At 37.0% G+C, this 20,792-nt stretch overlaps 1 protein-coding gene across 3 annotated transcripts in view; it reads right to left on the bottom strand.

The window, feature by feature from the left end:
* LOC132828814 (protein strawberry notch homolog 2-like) overlaps nucleotides 1-20,792 on the bottom strand; it is a 151,390-nt gene that overhangs the window by 35,334 nt on the left and 95,264 nt on the right. For all 3 annotated transcript variants that reach the window (XM_060845955.1, XM_060845958.1, XM_060845957.1), the window contains exons 9-17: nucleotides 19,143-19,276; nucleotides 16,218-16,308; nucleotides 14,826-14,969; nucleotides 14,000-14,135; nucleotides 10,540-10,645; nucleotides 5,724-5,877; nucleotides 3,722-3,898; nucleotides 2,527-2,624; nucleotides 7-89 (exon numbers count right to left, since the gene is read on the bottom strand). In XM_060845955.1, coding sequence (XP_060701938.1) covers nucleotides 7-89; nucleotides 2,527-2,624; nucleotides 3,722-3,898; nucleotides 5,724-5,877; nucleotides 10,540-10,645; nucleotides 14,000-14,135; nucleotides 14,826-14,969; nucleotides 16,218-16,308; nucleotides 19,143-19,276 — 1,123 coding nt within the window. The remainder of the gene's footprint in view (nucleotides 1-6; nucleotides 90-2,526; nucleotides 2,625-3,721; nucleotides 3,899-5,723; nucleotides 5,878-10,539; nucleotides 10,646-13,999; nucleotides 14,136-14,825; nucleotides 14,970-16,217; nucleotides 16,309-19,142; nucleotides 19,277-20,792) is intronic.

The following is a 20,792-nucleotide window of genomic DNA, read 5'->3' as shown; positions in this document are numbered from 1 at the left end:
TCTTACGTTTTCTTTTCATCCCTGTTCCTTTTTCTTTCTTTCTCTTTATTGAAGGAAAGTGCTTCTGAATGAGTGACTTAAAGACACCTCTGTAAAGTTAAAGACAAAATTTAATTTAGCAACAAGACTTTTAAACATTTGAAATGCGTGTGCCCTTTAAAGCTGATTTGTTAAATTTTACTACAGAAGCATGTACGATGACATGTTTATCCAATACAGAAAAAAAAATTTGAAAAGTGTAAACCCATCAGCCATGGTAAAATCTAAATATTTCCTCTTTCATTCATTGTAAGTTCCTGAGTGAAGCAGGTACAAGTTACGCAATGTCCTGGTACTTATTCTGTCAAAAGAAAGAATGTTAATGCTGGAGTTGTGTAGTCATCAATCTAGCCAACACAACATGCTGAAATTAATTTGAGAGGAATCAAGTACCAATTATCCATGTGACCCGAAATGGTAAATGGGTCAGAGTTGGTTCAAAAGCTCAATATCTAGCATGCTTCCTTCAATGTAAAGCATTAATTCTTGGGAGTTATACAATAATATACTTACCTGCAGCTGAAAACCATATTGGCTAGGCAGCCAACATTCTGCAACTTCCTCTCAAACTTGAGTATCTCAAGTTCAAATGCAAATACACCCACTTACTGTACAATATGCTATTTATACAGGGCCCATGAAGAAAGGAATGTCAAGAGATGTCAATGTATCAATGTATGCTGCAAGCATAATTTGCAACATGTATTTTATACTTACATACTTACAGATTCTTTGTTAATACAAATGCAAGGGTAGGTTAAATATAAACATCAGCTATCACATTGCTACTACGACAAGAAGTATTTTTCTCTGCTGTACTTTTGGCTTTATAACTGTCATGACAGTTACCCAGGTGATAGCAGAAAAACAGGTTTGGAACATTTATGGGGAATCTTCAATCCTGCAATACCTTTCTGGTTTCTGTAATTTTCCACCAGAGTAAAGATGTGTACAGCACCACACTGGAACTTTAGTCAATGTTATCTTTGAGCAGGGGGAAATCAACTCGCAAGACTTTAAACAATATTGCTTCCAATTTGTTTTGCTATTTTGAAATGATTTGATTCATGATTTGTTACAGTTCTTTGGGCACCAACAGATACTCAGCTATGTGGTAATTTCTTGAGTGAGAGCCTGGAAAGTGAAAACGCAAGGCTATCTGACTCTGGTGGACATCAATGTTAATGCTGATGCTGCTGTTACCTCACATCATTGAAGGTAAGGAATCATTGACTTGAGGTTAAAGCTACAAATCCAGGCTAAATTTTTATTTCTCCAGTTCAGTCCTTTGAAATCAATTTATAGGAACTCATTGCTGAAGACCATATTATCAGCCAGTTCAATATAGACTAGTTTCAAATCTAGACCCTCCCAGTCTGTCAGGTTTAGAATCCTATCCAACAATGATTTCAGGATAATCCAACTAAAGTATGAGTATATAACCTTATATTTTTGTAATTAACTGCAACATTAAATTCTCAGTGCCCCAATTATGAAGTATTAGCAGAGGTCATATCTATTTATATTCATACAAAATTTAAAAGTGCACAGTGATGTAAATAATAGTGGAAATATCAGGAGAATTTAAATGTCAACGTGCATAACTAATGCTACACAGGAGACTCATCTTGGCTACGTTTAGTTTTATCATTTTACAGATTTTACAAACGAAAGAACATATCAGAAAAAGACTGGCCACTTGTCCAAATTTTCTACAAAGATATCAACATGAAACAACACGCTAAAAGATGTTGTTCCTGGGAAAAAAAATGGAGTTGACAAACTCCTTTCTGCATATTTTTAATGAAAAAAATTACAATACATAAATCACATTCTGAGGTATCAGTACTCATTAAAGTGAAATAAAAATGGCACTTACTTTTGATTAGCAAAAAAATGCCGAATAATTTTGAAGAACAGTAGACATGCAGTCAATTCTAATTAAAAGCTTGTTATGAATTCAGGGGATAACTGGAACATCCAAATACTATTCAAGAAGTGACTTGCACTACACGATAGCTTTGTGTTCAAAGTTTTCTTAATGGTCTAGTGGGCCTCAAAGGTTCCACCCACCTCTTAAAAGCAAACAATGCTTTGAGCTGGGGAGGGGCAACAATTCCAAATAGTCCAGTGCCTGCTCTGTGGTTGTAATTAGAACCTAAAGTAAAGTATAGTTGTTCTGGTATGCCTGAAGTACAATGGCAATGGACTCCATCATGGGGTTCTGGCCAGGACTGCTGGTCAGATGCCTGACAAAAAGAACTTTCTGCCAGCTTCTTTTTAGGTGGACCAATCCTTTAATAAGCAGGTACAGATACATTTACATATAATGATTTTGAAGGAAAATGTGTTTTAAATAAAAGCTTAATAATCTTTTACAGTTTTAACTTCTAGAAACTGCAAATAAAACTGCAACAATTATATAAACCTGAGCAATTTTATTTAACTTTCCAACAGTCACTGAAATGACATGACATTTTTACTTACTCTGCAGCAGATACAAATTGGTTAAGGCGGCCATCATTCTCATCAAGTACTTCTCGTGTCCGAGCCTCACCTGTGGATTGCAGTCCAATAACAATGCACTGGAATGAACAAATGGTGAAGCTCCATTACATAAATGTGAAGTTGGTCCATCTTTACTTTTAATGTCACTTCTCAAAACTTGTTAATGTCACTTCTTTCTGTTCCACATTTCTATAGGCTGTACTTGAGGTAACTGGACTGAATACTGCAACTTCATACATTTGTTAGTATTTATTATTCTTTAAGCACCTAATTACAATGATTTTGGAAGTTGCGGGAAGTCAAAGACTAAATGAAGGGAGAATAATGAAAAGCGTTGTAGAATTCCAGAGTTCAATTGCTGAAGAAATGAGTGCTGGTTCAGTGAATGCTCATGATTGAGAATTTAAAAAAAAATAAAAATGAGACTAGAAATATGGATTAAAGGCAAGTAAAATGAACTGAGACAAAGACATCATCTAATTAAAGGGAAGTCCAGGCATGAGGGACTGAGCAACGTACTCATGTTCTCATCTCTCTCTCATAAAAAGACAAGTAGTATCAATATCGTTTTGTGATATAACCAGAAGTCATGCTTTATATCCTTTCAGTATTATGTTTCCAATGAATCACTAATAACATTCAATACAATTAAGATTTTGGAAAAGTTGTGGGTAAAAAAGAAGAAATTTATAAAATACATCTATTGAAAGTGACATGGGCCTCATACCTACTTACATTCTTTTAACATTGCACTATTACAATGCCATAAACCTACTGTTATCAGTGAGATTTTATGTATATATAGCATGCATTTATGTGCCAATGGTTATTTTACAAATGTTGACTTGATTTGAACAGAATTGACTTAATGATATTAAATGCATGTTTATAAACGTTAACTATTTTATACCTATCCAAAGCTGGTACTTTGCGAAACAAAAAACTGCAGAATGGAAAACAAGTTTATGGAAATCAATGTTAGTCACCAAGATAGAACTAATAGTTAATTTAAATAGATTCCATTTGGGGACCAAAAATGTCAAATACTTTCAAAATATCTGAAGCCCTATATCAGGTCCTGTGACCTATATTACCTGGTGATATAGTTATATACCAGAAATCTTTTTAAAAAGCTGTCTTCTATACAGTTTGTAAATGGAAAGTGGCTCCTTACCTTGCCCTTCTGTAATTCTTGCTTGCCTATTTCTACTAAACGCTTGACTTTGGCAGCAATACACAGATACTTGAAGAAGCGTTGATGTGCTGACCAAAACTGCCCCCAAAGAGATTTTCTGGATTCCAAACCAATTAGGTCTGCTGATTGTTGGAAAACATTCATTGCTTCAGCCCACTGAAAATGAAACACGTTTTCAGGCATATCAAAGTAAACTAAACAAAAACAATTGCAAAAGTTTCAAAAGAAATTAACAGTTCAGAAACATTGTAAAACAGAAACAGTTTTTTTTTGCATCACATTTAACAAATAAATTGAACACTTGCTCTTTATGTCAAAAATGATTTCTGTTTGATCATAAGAACAGTGAACTTGAGAAAGATTTTAATTAATCTAACTATTACTAACAAATTTAAATCTTGCATTGTTTTCAATGTAATCTGAAGGAGTTGTAAACTGTCTCATAGCCCTAAATATTTCTTCATTTGCTTCAAAGTTAACTTTAGCTTCAGTCTGCTCTAAGGATGATCATGATGAGATAAACCTGTCGTAATTAGAATGTTTTGCACAGCCACAAAAGAAAAGATCTATTTACTATTTCCCCTTTTTAGGTTAAAATTATACACATCTTTACTGCTCTTTTATAACTTATTTCATGTGAGCATGACAATCAGAACACTGGACCATGTTTTGACTTGGATTAGACTTGTGAAATTCAGGATTTAAAATTTAAAGAAATTGAATTAATTTAGGCAATATAGAATACAAGGCTTGAGTTTTATCACTATAAATATTCAAAAGCAGCTGTAACCTGGACACATAGTTGAGGCAAATTGGTTGTGACTTTTCAGTAAAAGTGAAATTGAATGTATAATAACCCCGTCCTAAGACCCCAGGTGTATGGAGATATCAAATTACAAATTTCTGCCATTTGTGCTCTGGCTAGATTGAATGTGTGGGACATTTGTCTACTTCTGGCATTTGGTGTTGCTGCATGCCAGATGGGTACAGGGTGTTAACTTTACCTTATCAGCTTACTTTGTGCCATCAATCACAATATGCAAATTTCAAAACGTAAAAATGCTGTTTTAGATCTTTTGTCAATAACACATACCAACCTACATCACAAAAAAAAGCTGCGGTAATTGGGCACTCATTTAGACATGCACCCAAAAGCTGTAAATGATTAGCACAACGACTCCTAAGTCATCAGGGAACTTGAGCCCATACACAGAACAGGGTTAGAAGTGGATGGAAGGACAACTAAAATTTCTCTTTGTGGTAAATCTGGATCATTATGAATAAGAAACAAGCTCCTTTTCGTTGTGGACCACCTATTATCTGCTGCTTTCAACTTTACCTTAATTTTGAGGAGAAAGAGAAGCAATAGTGAGCATAAAGGTTGAATTTAAACAATGAACTGAATGCAGCAATAATCAATCATTAACTGCAATAGCTTCAGTGCCAAACCATCCCGATCTTTTAAAAAAAATCAAAACCCTATCTGAAGTGAGCACTGAAATATCAACTAAATCAGTTTAGAACCAATGTGTTGGGCTTCAATTGTAGTTTTAATTAGCAAATACAGCTACAGCAGCTGAATGTGTTGATCTACCCAAAAATGGAGAAAGAGAAAACTGAATAAAAAAGACGACACAATGGCCAAGTTTGGAAAATCTAACTATTGTCATATGTTCTTGTCACATCACCATAATGATAACTTGCACCTTCACTACTTGGGCAGTAAAACCTCATGAAATGGATTACTCGTTATAGAACTCAATTCACTTCAAATTATGTTCCTGCAAGTTCTGTTCCAGTAGTTTTTTGCTCATCCAGGTGAAAATTAACCTGATAATTGCTCAATAATTGGTAAGCATAGTATTTCAGAAAAGTATTATGGCATACTTTACGTTCACAGCTGACATAACATGTTTTCCAAGGTGTTTAACTTGTACCAGCCAAAACAGCGAAATATTGGTGAAATAAGTGGTACTCTTACCAGTACAGCTGCTTTGTTATATACAAGTTGGAAACTTTGATCCAGAGGTATTTCTTCTATTCTGAATGTCACTCCAGCAAAGCTCAGTTGCCGTGCAATATACATGCCACTAACTTTCATATCCATGGCAACGATTTCCATAGCACCCACACCGCTAAACGAAAAACAAATTGCAATGTGCTGATTCAAATTTGTCATTTTGTATTGAAGATCAAATTATTTTACCTTGTACCCACATTACAAGATTAACTACATATCAACAAGTACTTCACTGGATGGAAAGTACTTCTAAGACATCCGGTAGTCAAGAAAAGCACTGGAAAATGCTTTTTTTTTCCCCTTATTGCAATTCCGTGGAATTGTAAACAATATTGATGATGTGAAACATTGGCAATTGCAGTAAAATACCACATAGAATTTATCAGGATCACGTACAGAACTGTTCTTGTTCTACCTCTTTTTAAAAAAAAGGAATTGACTACTACTGGAAAGATATTAAGATTGTCGGCAATATTAAAAATGTTTCTAAATTGTTTGCTCTCCAATTGGGCATTTTATAGTAGTTCTTTTTGAGCTGCAACATGCCATTCTAATATCTTTGCACTGCTACGGACACCTCCATTTGAAAATTGCAGGTTACGGAATGGAAAATACCAGAAAATGGCAGGAAGAATTCCTGACCAACACACTTCTTTCCTTGCAAGGTTTATGTTAACTGGCAATAACCTGGTCTAATTCAATTCTGTAAGATTATATTAATCATTAATTGACATAACACAGTAATTATGTCTCCAAAGTTGAAAAATGTTGTCTTTTTTCTCCCATACATTGTTAAAGTATATTAAAAATTATAAAATGATGTAACTTGTTGATTAAGTCCACTTATCAAAATGATCTGAGATCAGCAAAATCAAATTGACTCTACTACAAAGAATTCTCTGCTACTTAGAATAATATATGGACAAATTAGTTTTGTATTTTGTACTGCTCTGTAACAAGTGCCACATAAGTATATAAGTTAACTCACTGAGCTGGAAGGTTTGTTTTCAGATGTTTTGTCACCATGACTGGATAACACCATCAGTGAGGGTCTCCAGTGAAGCGCTGGTGGTATGTCTCGCCTCTCTATTTATAGGTCTTGGTTTCTTAAGGAGGGTGATGTCATTTCAGTTTTTTTCAAGGAAAGGTAGATGGGATCTAAATCGATGTGTTTATTGACGGAGTTCAGGTTAGAATGTCATGCCTCTAAGAATTCTCGTGCGTGTCTTTGTTTCACCTGTTCTAGGATGTATTTGTTGTCTCAGTCAAAGTGGTGTCCTTCTTTGGCTGTATGTATGGAAACTAGTGAAAGTGGGTCATGTCTTTTGGTAGCTAGTTGGTGTTCACGTATCCTGGTAGCAAGTTTCCGGATTGTTTGTCCAATGCAAGAACTGTAAAAAAACACTGCATTGAATCTTGTAAATAACATTTGTTTTGCTGGTAGTATCTAATGGATAATTTAGATTCATTAGTCACTGTTTAAGTGCGTTGGTAGGTTTGTGGGCTACCATGATGCCAAGGGGTCTGAGTAGTCTGGAAGTCATCTCTGATATGCCTTTGATATAAGATAACGCGATTATAGTTTTTGGTTGCATTGTGTCTGCTTGTTTGGGATTGTTTCTGAGGAATCGATGGATTGCGTTTATTGGATACCCATTTTTCTTGAAAATGTTGTATAGATATTTTTATTCTGCTGTTTCTAGTTTTTGGGTGCTGTAGCGTGATGTAGCTCATTGAAATTATTTATCACATCTATTGTAACTACAACGCAATTCCTGGTCAGGTCTTGCACACTGAACTATTCCTGGCACTTTTATATTCTGCCTATAATGGGATGTCTCCCTCACTGTACAGTATTTACCATGGACACTCTACCTCCCTTCTCCATTCAAAAGCTAACAATTTAACAATTAATTCCTTTTCCAACTTGCAATATGGATATTCTTCAACAACTTGCAGTCAGCAATCCTAATGATCTTTGCATCAGCCTGTAGCCTTTATTAATACAGGGTGTACAGCATATGCTACAATTTGCAATGTTGTCATTTGATGGCTGTTCTCAATCCATAAATCCAGATTATTTATCTACAGTATTTAGAAACTAAGTCTAAAGCAAGTGCCTCTTGTAGAACATTAATTATCACTCACATTTTGAAAAGAAAATTCTTTGCTTTTTGCCATCTGATCATCACGATTAATACGATTAAGTCATTATTTTCAATATTTTCTTTCATTAATCTCTGATCTGGTCCCTTATGTACTTTTCGTACACACAAGCTTCTGTTGCTTTGTCAGCAGCCCAAACAATGTTCACAAAGAGAAAGCACACCAGCAATGACCTCTCACAAAACAGGTGAGGACAACTATCACAACAAACAGGACCAGATAATATAACCATAATTCCTTACAGAATGAACTGCCTCAAGTCCTCAACAATGGGAGAATCTGTACACACTACACATTCAAGTAGCTTGCAATCAAATGTGCAATGATTTCATCAAGCATGAACAGTACTCACAGTTAAATAGCTGAAAATTCAAATTAAAAACAATTCATGGAATTGACTACAGATTGCTTGAACAAAGATTTCAATTTCAGTTGATCACTTCTAATGGAAATTGTTTATTTTTGCATGATTCACAGTATACGATAATGTACCATATGATGTACTTCATTACACAATTAAATCTGTTAATACCAATGTATTAATAAACAAACACGGTATACATGCAACATCTTCGCAATCAGTTTTTATTTTTAGGAAACACTTTCCTTTTGACTCCCCAATAACAGGAACCAGAACACCCAAAAGATCAGTGGTGGACTCTCCCCAGTGAATGTCACGGCTAAATGTGTAATACAACGTGCACCATGTAGGATGTCAATCTGCATCTTATCAGCCTGTGCAGTGCATTGAACATTACTCCTACAGCAATCAGCATGTTGTCTCCCACATCAAACAGAACTTCGATTCAGAGAAAAAAAACATTTTCACTGACATGCTGTTCTGATGAAAGGTCATCATACAGAAATACAACATCAGTTACCAATGCACTCTAACACACTTAGCATTTTCCAGGACTTTATTTCAGTTTACATACAATGTACAAGAAACAGGCTCTTCAGCCTAACTAATCCATATACATGATACTTCACCATATTTCATCAATTTATTTTTCAAATTCTCAACTTCATTCAACCATGAAATCTGGAATAAATGACGCTGAATGGTGAGGAACTTTGCCTTAGAAGGACAATCCTTGATTTCAGATCAGGATGTACAGATGGAGTCTTAAAAATTCTAAATGCTAAAATACACATTAAGTCACCACAGTCCCAAAGGACTATAGGCTGTTTTTTTTATTGAAAGATGACTGGTGGTGGTTTAACCTGGGGGCCAACATGCCTTAGGCAAAAGGTGAGGTTGAGAAGGTAAGACTTCATGATAATCTCAGCCAGTACAGACATTGAACCTGCACTGTTGGTTTCGCTTTGCATTGCAAACCATGCCATTAACTGAGCTAAAAATGTGTTGCTGGAAAAGCGCAGAAGGTCAGGCAGCATCCAAAGAGCAAGAAATTTGGCGTTTCGGGCATGAGTCCTTCTTCAGGAAAGGGCTTCTTTCTTCTTCTTTCCTGAAGAAGGGCTCATGCCCGAAACGTCGATTCTCCTGTTCTTTGGATGCTGCCTGACCTGCTGCGCTTTTCCAGCAACACATTTTCAGCTCTGATCTCCACCATCTGCAGTCCTCACTTTCTCCTCCATTAACTGAGCTAACCAATGCCAAATGGCAATACTATGTATCAAGTAGCATGGCCAAAACACAATGTAAAATCACAAAAGGTAAGTCTATTTGGGTTGTGCTCAGTACATAGGTGATATTCAAACCTTCTGCCTTCTTTTTGATGCTCCTTAAGACTAAACTTGTTGGCCAATCTTTTGGGCATTTAATCCTAATATATCCTCATGTGTCTTGCAGTCAAATTTTGTTTGGTAACAATGCTGCAAAGTGCCCTGGGACTGTTCATTACTTTTAAAGTGCTTTTTTAAAATGTCTGTTGTTATGTAATTCTTGTTACTAGGATTATAAGCAGGGAATTCCTGGATGTTGACACAATGATGATGATGAAATTGCAATATATGTCTATATTTTGATAGTGTGTGAATTGGAGCTCATGGTGCTCCCACAACATCATCTCTCTTGTTCTTCATGGTAGCCCTTTCTTTCCCAAAAATGAAATAAGATGAATATTAAATAGGTTGCTGATGGTCTATCTTAAGTTTTCACTGTCACCAGAAGTGATCTTTTTAGCCAACAGTATTCTAATTTTATACTCCTTTTTGTTCAAAGATTGCTGAATGAAATGCCATGTAAAATTTATCTTTTACATAAGTGGCTGGCATACAGTGAGAAAATCAACCCTTAAAGGGAAAATACTTAATCTCATCCATAACAATCAACTAAACCAGTGAACTAGTACAGCACAGAAGATCATTCAGCCCACTGCATTGTGACAGCTCCTTCAAAGGCAATCCAATTTGTCTTATTTCCCCTCTCTTCCCCATATTCCTGCACTTTTTCTTCCTTCAAGCATTTATTGAATTTGAAAGTTAATGTTGAAATTGTATTGACCATTTTGTCATGCACTGCATTCTAAATTTCAACCATGGAGTTGCTTAAAATGAACCAGCTGCTCATGTAGAAGATGAAGCAATCATTACCAAAAGTACTTTCCAAACATTGGTACTTTTCTTTAACGTTTAAATCTAAACTCACCGTTTCTCAATAGCATGAAGAAAATCCTCAAACTGGCGGAAGGGCGTGCCCTCTCCCCAAATACCCAAGCGGCACATGTAAGCCATGTTTTTTGGTTCCGAGGCACCTTTATAGAATTAAAACGTAAAAATATTTTAAGGGATAGAAAGTAGAAACATTTTACAAGTGGTAGTAAACATTCCAGACACGTTAAGTGAAATGCTGCCATTTTTCTCTATGATAATTCAGCAACAGCAAAACACCACAGATTCTGGAAATCTGAAATAAAAACAGAAGCTGCTGAAGAAACTCGAAGTCTGGCAGCATCTATGGGGGGAAACAGAGTTTCAAGTCTAGTATGACTGTACTTCAGAACTGGTGAGAGAAACCGAGTGCGTACATGCAGCTGTACATGGTACTGAAGGTGGATCTCAGCTTCTGACAGTAGCAGCTGTCTGCAGGGTGTTGATACCTCGGAGGTATCTGTAATCTACCTTGGATTTGAAACATGGCAGATAGAATTCAGTCGGAATTTGTGTGAAGTAAGGAGCAGCCAAAGACAGAGGAATGAAAGATAGCTGTGCAAGTGTGTTTTGACAAACACTATCAAACATCATGTCAGAAACAGAAAACAAGGAAGGTGAACAGTATGACTTTTCTTTGGACTGGACTCAAAATGTTAACTCTGTTTCTCTCTCTACAAATGCTGGGTTCCTTCAGTACTTTTTTTAAAAACGTGAGCCCAATAACCAATGTTTCAAGACATAGACTTAAAAAGTGGCGGACAATTAACATTTTCAGAAAGTTAAATTCTGATAATGGTGTATGAAATACTACAAATGAACAAGAGGGTGATTATCTATGGAACCCATTGCCAGAGGTCTGTAGACGCCAAGTCAAGGATAGGTATGTTCTTGATCAGTTACGCAATGATTACGGAGAGAAGGCAGGAGAATGGGGTCGAGAAACATATCAGCCAGGATCGAACAGCAGACTCAATGACCTAATTGTGCTCCTATATCTTATAGAGTCATAGAGATGTACAGCACGGAAACAGACCCTTTGGTCCAACTCGTCCATGCCGACTCAATCTAGTCCCATCTGCCAGCACCTGGCCCATATCCCTCCAAACCCTTCCTGTTCATTTACCATCCAGATGCCTTTAAATGTTGCAATTGTACTAGTTTCCACCACTTCCTCTGGCAGTTCATTTCATACACATACCATCCTCTGTGTGAAACAGTTGCACCTTAGTTCTCTTTTATATATTTCCCTCGCACCCTAAATCTGTGCCCTCTAGTTCTGGACTCCCCCACCCCAGGGAAAACACCTTGTCTATTTATCCTATCCATGCCCCTCAAATGTGTAAACGTCTATAAGGTCATCCCTCAGCCTCCAACGCTCCAGGGAGAACAGGGTGGGGCTGTATAAATATAGCTCAAATCCTCCAACCCTGGCAACATCCTTGTAAATCTTTTCTGAACCCTTTCAAGCTTCACAACCTCTTTCCAATAGGAGACCAGAATTGCATGCAATATTCCAACAGTGGCCTAACCAATGTCCTGTACAGCCGCAACATGACCTCCCAACTCCTGTACTCAGTACTCTAACCGATAGAGGAAAACATACCAAATTCTCGGAGGTATGTTATGCTGTAATTTTGTGCAAAAGTTAATGCAATTTTATCATGAGGTAATATGATAAGCTGAAGTAGGAAAATATTCATAAATATGTTAACATATTAACTACAAAATCACATGGACAATTGCCCACTGGCTTCAATTTTGCTGAGACTACTTGGATGTCCCACTCAATCAAATGCTGCACTGATGTCAAGGGTAAGCACTCTCACGTTGTCTCTGCAACCTACCTCTTTTGCCTAAACACGTTTTGTAATGAAGTTGAGAGCCCAGTGACTCTGACAAAATCCAAACTGAGCATTACTGAGCAGGTTATTACTCATTAGGTGCTGCCTGATAGTACTTTTTGCGGCAGCTAATTAATGACAGTGGGCCAAAGAGGTAGTAATTAGCTAGATTGAATTTGTCTGGCCTTTTATGGACAAGATATCTCTCTGCAATTTTCCAAAATGCTGGATAGATGCTAGCTTGTGCTGTAGTGGAAAAGCTGGTTCTACAGCTGCTCTGAGTTCTGAGGAACGGTCACTGAACCTGAAACAATAAGTTCAATTTCTCTCCACAGATGCTGCCAGCCCTGTTGAGCCTTTACAGCATTTTCTGTTCTTGTTTCTCCAGCTGTTCAGTTGGTTGGACGGCTGATGCCAACAGTGTGGATTCAATTCCTATACTGCTTGAGGTCAACACGAAGGTCCTATCTGCTCAAAATTGCCCTTTGAGGTACCATGACTGTCAGGTTAAACTCATCACCAGTTAGCTCTCTAATGAGAGCAGGCCAATGGTTCTCGGAGACTTCAGAGTATTTACCATTTACAATGTGGTGCCTTGATAAGTGAATTAGCCTATAGCATGCTAAAAACAGATGCCATATTTTTATCTAGCCAAAACCAAAGTTTTTTTTGTTGTTCTCTTGGTTAGGACAATTCTCTTTATTTTACTTGACTGGGGAGAAATGTGTTTAAAGCACTCCTATGAAAAGGATTTCATTAACACTTTGCATGAAGTAAAATCACAAGTCTTAGCAATTCTGTTGTCAATTTCTGCAAAAAAAATCTGCCAATTTAATTATTATGGATAGTAACAAAAAAAACAAAATAACCTAGGCAATGGGACAGGCAAGCCTGGGTGTATCTGTACCCAGTCTTCAGCTTGGATAAATGGTGTGGGGGTTAGTGGCAGGAAGGAAGCCTGGCTGCAAAATTATCTACCAAACCCAACAACAATGGTTGATTTAAAGGTCGCTGGCCAGCCTTGTAGTGACCACATATTACAGGAAGCAAGTAGCAAAAACAAGTTCATGGATAATGGAAATGTCATAATTTTCTTGGATAAATTAGCTTAACAACGTTCCATTTTTCATTTATCTTGGGTATGAATTAACATTCAAAAAGTTAACATTCCTCCTGGGAGAAATGCATCACTGTAGCAATCTTACACGACATTAACTCCCTAAAAGCAGGCATCGAGGATTCTCAACATTAATGAAGAAAGCTGCACTAGTCGCGGCCTGTGGTTCAACAAGAACATATAACTGGTGTTACGCAAACAAATTACTCTCTCCTCCGCTTCCAATATATTATAAAGTTTTGTTGCTTTAATATGCTGTATGATGCTAATATATTATTAGTACCCAAACAATTGTAAGCATGGGATTATTGTTAGATCTTTCTAAAACTGAGAAAATGCCATTGCACAGATAACTATTTAAGAATGAAACAGTATTGTCTTGTTGAAGATAATACTGAAGATTCTTGATATACTCATGCAATACACTCATACTAATACAATTCTATCAGTGCCGAGAATACACAAAATTAAGGTTTAAAATTAAAATTAGATCATACCTGTGGCACTTGCATAAACAACTCGTGCAAATGGCAATCTGTTTTGCAGCTCTAAGACAGCCAGGCCTGTTTTGGTGGATTTGGTACTGCCATTCACACAGACATTTTTTGCTTTGTGACATTCATCAAATACAATCTACGGAGCAAAAACAGTCAAGGAAAATCCAAACGATGTGAAAATTTTATTTTGCAGTCAGAAAATATAAGGAAAAGAGGATTTGCATTCTTGTAGCAACTTTTCATATATCTTAGAAAAGCTTCAAAACACTATCAGTGAAACAATCTGAAGTGTTGTGATTAATGTTACATAGGTCCGAAGACAATGATATGAATGACCTTTTTTTTGAACATTACAAGCCTATGCATCGATGGAATTATAGCTGATGAAACTATGAGTTTACACCCTTTCATCTAAAAGTTTCTCCAAGAAACAATCTCGCAACAATGTAGTAAATAATCAGAATTAATCAGATTTGTCTCCAGTCACCTGATTCGCCTCGCTTGAATCTATCATATATCAGAGCACAAATTAACCATTGTAACATGTCTATCTTAATGTTCACGCATCTTTGAAACATGAAAGGACTGTTGATGTTACATGATCTAATATTCTTGAATTATACACAAGCTGTAGCATTCCAGAAGACAACTAATTGCAACACTTATTAATGGTGCATGCAACTTATTGCAATTTGTCATCATTTTTGAAAGTTTAAAACAGTGAACTTTATTAATATTTCGCAAGTCATTGAAAAAAATTAAAATATCAATAGAGTGTTTCTTTAATGAAACTTAATCATTTATAAGTCTGATAATTAAAGGATACAACGCCATCAAAGTGCTCCCCACACCAATCCAGAATCTGTTTTAGCCTCGTTCTGTGTTGACCACCAGCCTGACTTTCACCAATCAATGCAGAGTACGTTGCAAACAATACACCTTCAGAAGTAGCTGTATCACCATACTTTATCTGCAAAAAATTGATAAAATTACATAACAAAAAATAAAAAAATATTTGCAACTTACATAGTTCCTTCCACATCTTCAGAATGCTCTAAAGGGGCTTTACTGTAAATTAAATATTTTGAAGTCTGTTGTTGTAATGCCAGAAATGAGGCAACCAATTTTTATGCAGTGGATTTCCATAAAGAGCAACATTATGAAAGTCAGATAATTTATTTTTAGTAATTGCGATCAAGGATTAAATATAGGACAGGACAATACAAATATCATTTCCCGTTTTTTTGCAAAACAGGGATGTGGGATCTTTTATATGCATCTAACAGCAAGCAGACAGTGCCTCAGCGTAGTAGCTTTCCAAAAGATAACATCACCACTAGTACAGCATTGTGAGTACTATATATCTCTGCTAAATCTGAGAGATGGGATTTGAACCTGGGACCTTCTGATATAGAAGCATCAAAGCTTCAAAACCATCATAGCTGACAATCTTGTCACCAATTTAAAATCACACTTATGAACATAGATGTCACAATATAACACATTATACAATATTGAGTACCTTCAGCTTAAATAAGTGCAAAGGGAGAGAGAAAGTAAATTAGAAACCCAGTCATGCTCGCTGATCTTTAATACCAGTTGTTGAACTGGTCAAGCGTTGCAAGGCATTTTTCTGTCCCTTAGGCCAGCATGAGATTAGATTAGATTCCCTTCAGCCCAACAAGCCCACACTGACCCTCTTTCGACTGTGGGAGGAAACCGGAGCACCCGGAGGAAACTCACAGACACGGAGAGAATGTGCAAACTCCACACAGACAGTCGCCCAAAGCTGAAGTTGAACCTGGGACCCTGGCGCTGTGAGGCAGCAGTGCTGACCACTGAGCCATCCATATAAAGAGGGAAATTTTAATCTAACTCTCCTAATGGAAAATTGGCCGGATTGATTCAGGTTGCCTTTTATTCTCCACCTTATTTTACTTCTTGTTGATGTCAAAGGAGATTGAAATCAGACAGTGTATAAAGAGGGGAACAGGTGGGTTCAATTAAAATTAGGCAGATTGCGTGTTTCATAGATGAACTAAGGGCAGAACAACAAATTTAAAAAGCTACTTTGTAGTCAAAATAAAAAGACATATTTCTAATGTTCCATAACTTATTTAATATCAAGCGCTTTTAATTCAAAGCAGACTTGGGGCTATGATTTGATATATTATACTGATCATAGATAAATAACCTTATGCTAGGTCGCTCTTCATACCTTGTTGAGAGCATGCACTGGAATATTTGAAGCATCAATGTCTCTAAGATCCCGTTCAGCATCATATTTCAGGTCATTGGAGACACTAAACCTATAATATGATAATATTGAATCCAATTAACGTAATTTGGATTAACAAGTACATTTCAACAGTACTTTTTAATTATTCAACACTTTTCTTAAAGCTCCATTGGTTATCCAGCATTTTATTATTTACTTCCTATGCATCAATAGGTGTTGGAAGCACAGGAACAAGAGAATGTAGTCTATCAAAGTTTGATTTCAAAACATATTGTGTCACTAGCTACAAGTTATAACATACCTCTGCGATTAGAGTATTCCCTCAGTGGAATTATAAAAGGATGGGGTATTCAATGAATTACATGCCTTTAAAGAAATTACTGCAATTCTTTCCATTGCAAACACTTTTCCGAGTGATCTTGTATCACATCAATGTCTTAAATGAGGGGAGTAAAAGCATGGTAAATAAATTTGCAGATGACACCAAGATAGGTAATAAACCATGTTGTGAAAATGACAAGGAGATTGCAGAGAGATATGGATAGATTTAGTGAGTGAGCAATATCTGGGAGATGGTATGTAATGTGAGAAAATGTAAAATGGTTCACTTTGGCAGGTAGAATAAAAATATCACTGCAGAATTCCAAAGTAGAGGGAAACTCTCTGTGGTAGTGCATGAGACACAAAATGTTAGCATGCATAATACAGCATGTAATCAAGGCAGCTAATGGGATGCTATTCCTTTATTGAATGCTAAAGGGAAGATGCTATGTTTCAGTTGTACAACGCATTAGTGAGACCACATCTTGAATACGGTGTGATTTTTTTTGGTCTCCTTATTTAAGAATGAATAAATGCATTTGAGGTAGTTCAGAGAAGGATAATTTGGGTGATAGGAGAATGAGTGGGTTGTGTAACAAGATAGATTGGACAGGCTGGCTAAGTTGCAATTGGAGTCAAAGTGTAGTGCTGGAAAAGCACAGCTGGTCAGGCAGCATCCAAGGTGCAGGAGAGTTGATGTTTCGAGCATAAGCACTTCCGTCGATGTTTCAAACTGTGGAAAAGGGAAGGTGACTTGATTAAAGTGCACAGGATCCTAAGTGGTCTTGTCAAGGTGGATATGGAAAAGATGTTTCCTCATGGATTAAATCAGAACTAGTGGACACTATTTAAAATTAGGATCTCTCTTACAGAACAGAGACAAGGAGAATTTTTTTCCTCTGAGAAGGTTGAGACACTTTGGAACTCTGCCCTAGAATGTATTAGAGGTGGGTCATTAAATATTTTTAGGACATAGGTAGATAGATTCTTGTTATGCAGGGATATTAAGGGTTCTCAGAACTAGATTGGAATTTGGAACTCAAAACACGAATAGATAAGCCAGATCAGATCTTAATGACTGGTAGAAAAGGATCAAAGGTTTGTTGTGGTTCTGCTCGCCGAGCTGGAAGTTTTTGCTGCAAACGTTTCGTTCCCTCGCTAGGGAACATCATCAGTGCTGTTGGAGCCTCGTGTGAAGCGCTGCTTTGATGTTTCTTCCGGTATTTATATTGGTTTGTTCTTGCCGCTTCCGGGTGTCAGTTTCAGCTGCAGTGATTTGTATGTGGGGTCCAGGTCGATGTGTCTGTTGATGGATGTTCTTGCCGTTTCCGGGTGTCAGTTTCAGCTGTAGTGGTTTGTATATGGTGTCCAGGTCAATGTGTCTGTTAATGGAGTTTGTGGATGAATGCCATGCTTCTAGGAATTCTCTGGCTGTTCTCTGTCTGGCTTGTCCTATGATAGTGGTGTTTTCCCAGTCAAATTCATGTTGCTGGTTGTCTGAGTGTATGGCTACTAGAGATAGCTGGTCGTGTCGTTTTGTGGCTAGCTGATGTTCATGGATGCGGATTGTTAGCTGTCTTCCTGTTTGTCCTATATAGTGTTTTGTGCAGTCCTTGCATGGTACTTTGTAAACTACGTTAGTTTGGCTCATGCTGGGTATTGGGTCCTTTGTTCTAGTGAGTTGTTGTCTGAGCGTGGATGTTGGCTTGTGTGCTGTTATGAGTCCTAAGGGTCGCAGTAGTCTGGCTGTCAGTTCTGAGACGCTCCTGACGTATGGTAGAGTGGCTAGTCCTTTTGGTAGTGGCATGTCCTCGTTCCTCGGTCTATCTCTTAGGCATCTGGTGATAAAGTTGCGTGGGTATCCGTTTTTGGCGAATACCTTGTATAGATGTATACATGAATTTGACTGGGAAAACACCACTATCATAGGACAAGCCAGACAGAGAACAGCCAGAGAATTCCTAGAAGCATGGCATTCATCCACAAACTCCATTAACAGACACATTGACCTGGACACCATATACAAACCACTACAGCTGAAACTGACACCCGGAAACGACAAGAACATCCATCAACAGACACATCGACCTGGACCCCACGTACAAATCACTGCAGCTGAAACTGACACCCGGAAGCGGCAAGAACAAACCAATATAAATACCGGAAGAAACATCAAAGCAGCGCTTCACACGAGGCTCCAACAGCACTGATGATGTTCCCTAGCCAGGGAACGAAACGTTTGCAGCAAAAACTTCCAGCTCGGCGAGCAGAACCACAACAACGGATACCCAAGCTACAAATCTTCAATCAGATTTTAAGGATCAAAGGGCTAAGTGGCCTACTTAAGCTCCTATTTCATAGGAGTTCTGGTAATGCACACAGTGTTTAAACCACCCTCCAGTTCATATTGAGGTATTGTAAACACAGGAAATGATTGACGCATTGGTTTAACTTGTACAGCTAAGCCAAAATAAATTTATAGGAGTCTGTTTAGGTAAAGGTAAAAGAATTCAAACCATTTTTATTTTCCAGAAAGAAAGAAAGGTCTACTTTGCATACTTATTACAATTACATTATACTTACCACAATGACTTTTTCCTGCCCTTTATATAATTTTCATAAATAATACCAGCCACAGTTCTTCCCTTTCCAACACCAGCTCCATCACCAATGAGGAACCCTGCACGATGGTTATTTTCCAACAAGATTTCGTGTTGCTAAACAGACAAAGAGAATACTAGATTTTTCCATTGCACAGTAACAACTTAAATGGTAGATACATGAGCATTTAAATACACCCTCCCAATGGCACAATGAATAAATGTACTACTAAATGTGATAGTGTTACACAGATGACTAGGTCCTAAGTTTCCTTCCTAGTGTAAATGAATTAACGGGTCTTGGTCAGGATAGCAATTAGGATATTGCAATCTGGAGGAAAATAAGACAGTATTTTCACCCCATTGCTATCCAGTGACTTTAGAAATCATGCATGAGTGGAGGTTGAGTGTGACAGGATCAAGTTTGGCTATGATATTGCTGTGGTTGAATTGCCAGGCAAAACTCACAGTCACGGTGCACAAATGAGGATTGCCTACTTGGTCCAGGTACCAATGGGATGCGGGATCCCATATTAGTGCCTTCAGAGAAAGATGAGAAAAAGAGAGTAACTCTTCACAGAAAATACTTCATAATCATTGCATTTTAATAAGCTTAATTTTAGAAATGATCATGAACTTCAATACAGTACTCCAGAATTTTTTTTTTATTGATTAAGTGAAAGCTAATGGCACCAGCAGGGCTACTGGCTTGCTTGATGCATCGTTAGAAGAAGGGTGCGTAAGTCATGTTAACAAAGCTGTACCCATAAAGTATCAGTGATTGAGTTTATTGAAGTCAAACTATCTCTTACTGTAATTAATTTTTGCACTCATATTAGTTCCAATTGCAGTTTTAAAAAAAACAGATGAAAAAGCACAGAGGTTCAGAGTGGTAGGGAATTGATCTTGCTGCCCATATATCAAATTATTGTTGTGGATCACCACTTCTTCAGAAGCGATCCAATTTTAATTTTCATTGAATCCAAGGTGCACAACAGTTTTATTAATGAGTAGTATGCTTAAACATTTGCCACTATAAGTCTTTTCAGCTGTGTTATCTTTAAATTGAGGTCCTGTAGCAAAGCAATTTTCTAAAATGTGAACAAAGACATTTGATAGTTATAATGAATTTCTTTTTTCCTATAGTTGGAAGTACCAATTCATTCTTTAACAACATGCTTTCATAGCAATTTTAATAATCTTTCTCAAAGCAAACATCGAGAATATTCTGTTCAAAAGTCTGGAGTTGTGTAACAAAAATACTTTTATTGTTTTTGTTGACTGATTTAAGTCTTTTACATGAAGCATCATTAGTAACCTCTCATTGACAAGTTGTAAAATAGAATTAAAGTAGTTAATATGGGACCTGGCAGCAGAAATAAGATGCTAGATTATTGGAAAAAACCTAACTCACTCATTCATGCTCTTCAGGGAAAATAACTAATTAATCCTACATATGACTTTACTGGAACAATGCTTGACTCATAATTTAGTAGTTGCAAAAATATAGTAGCAACAAAGCAAAGAGAAGGGCCAGCACCTTCTTGGGACAACTTTGGGTTGGTATAGATGTAGTCTCATCAGGATCATCTACATACGGAGAACAATTACATAAATAATTGTGTTTGAATTA

Source organism: Hemiscyllium ocellatum, chromosome 28 (assembly GCF_020745735.1).
Source record: "Hemiscyllium ocellatum isolate sHemOce1 chromosome 28, sHemOce1.pat.X.cur, whole genome shotgun sequence".
In the NCBI taxonomy this organism is placed as follows: Eukaryota; Metazoa; Chordata; class Chondrichthyes; order Orectolobiformes; family Hemiscylliidae; genus Hemiscyllium; species Hemiscyllium ocellatum.
Note: the sequence above shows the minus strand (reverse complement) of the source record. Positions and strands in the feature narration are given on the sequence as shown.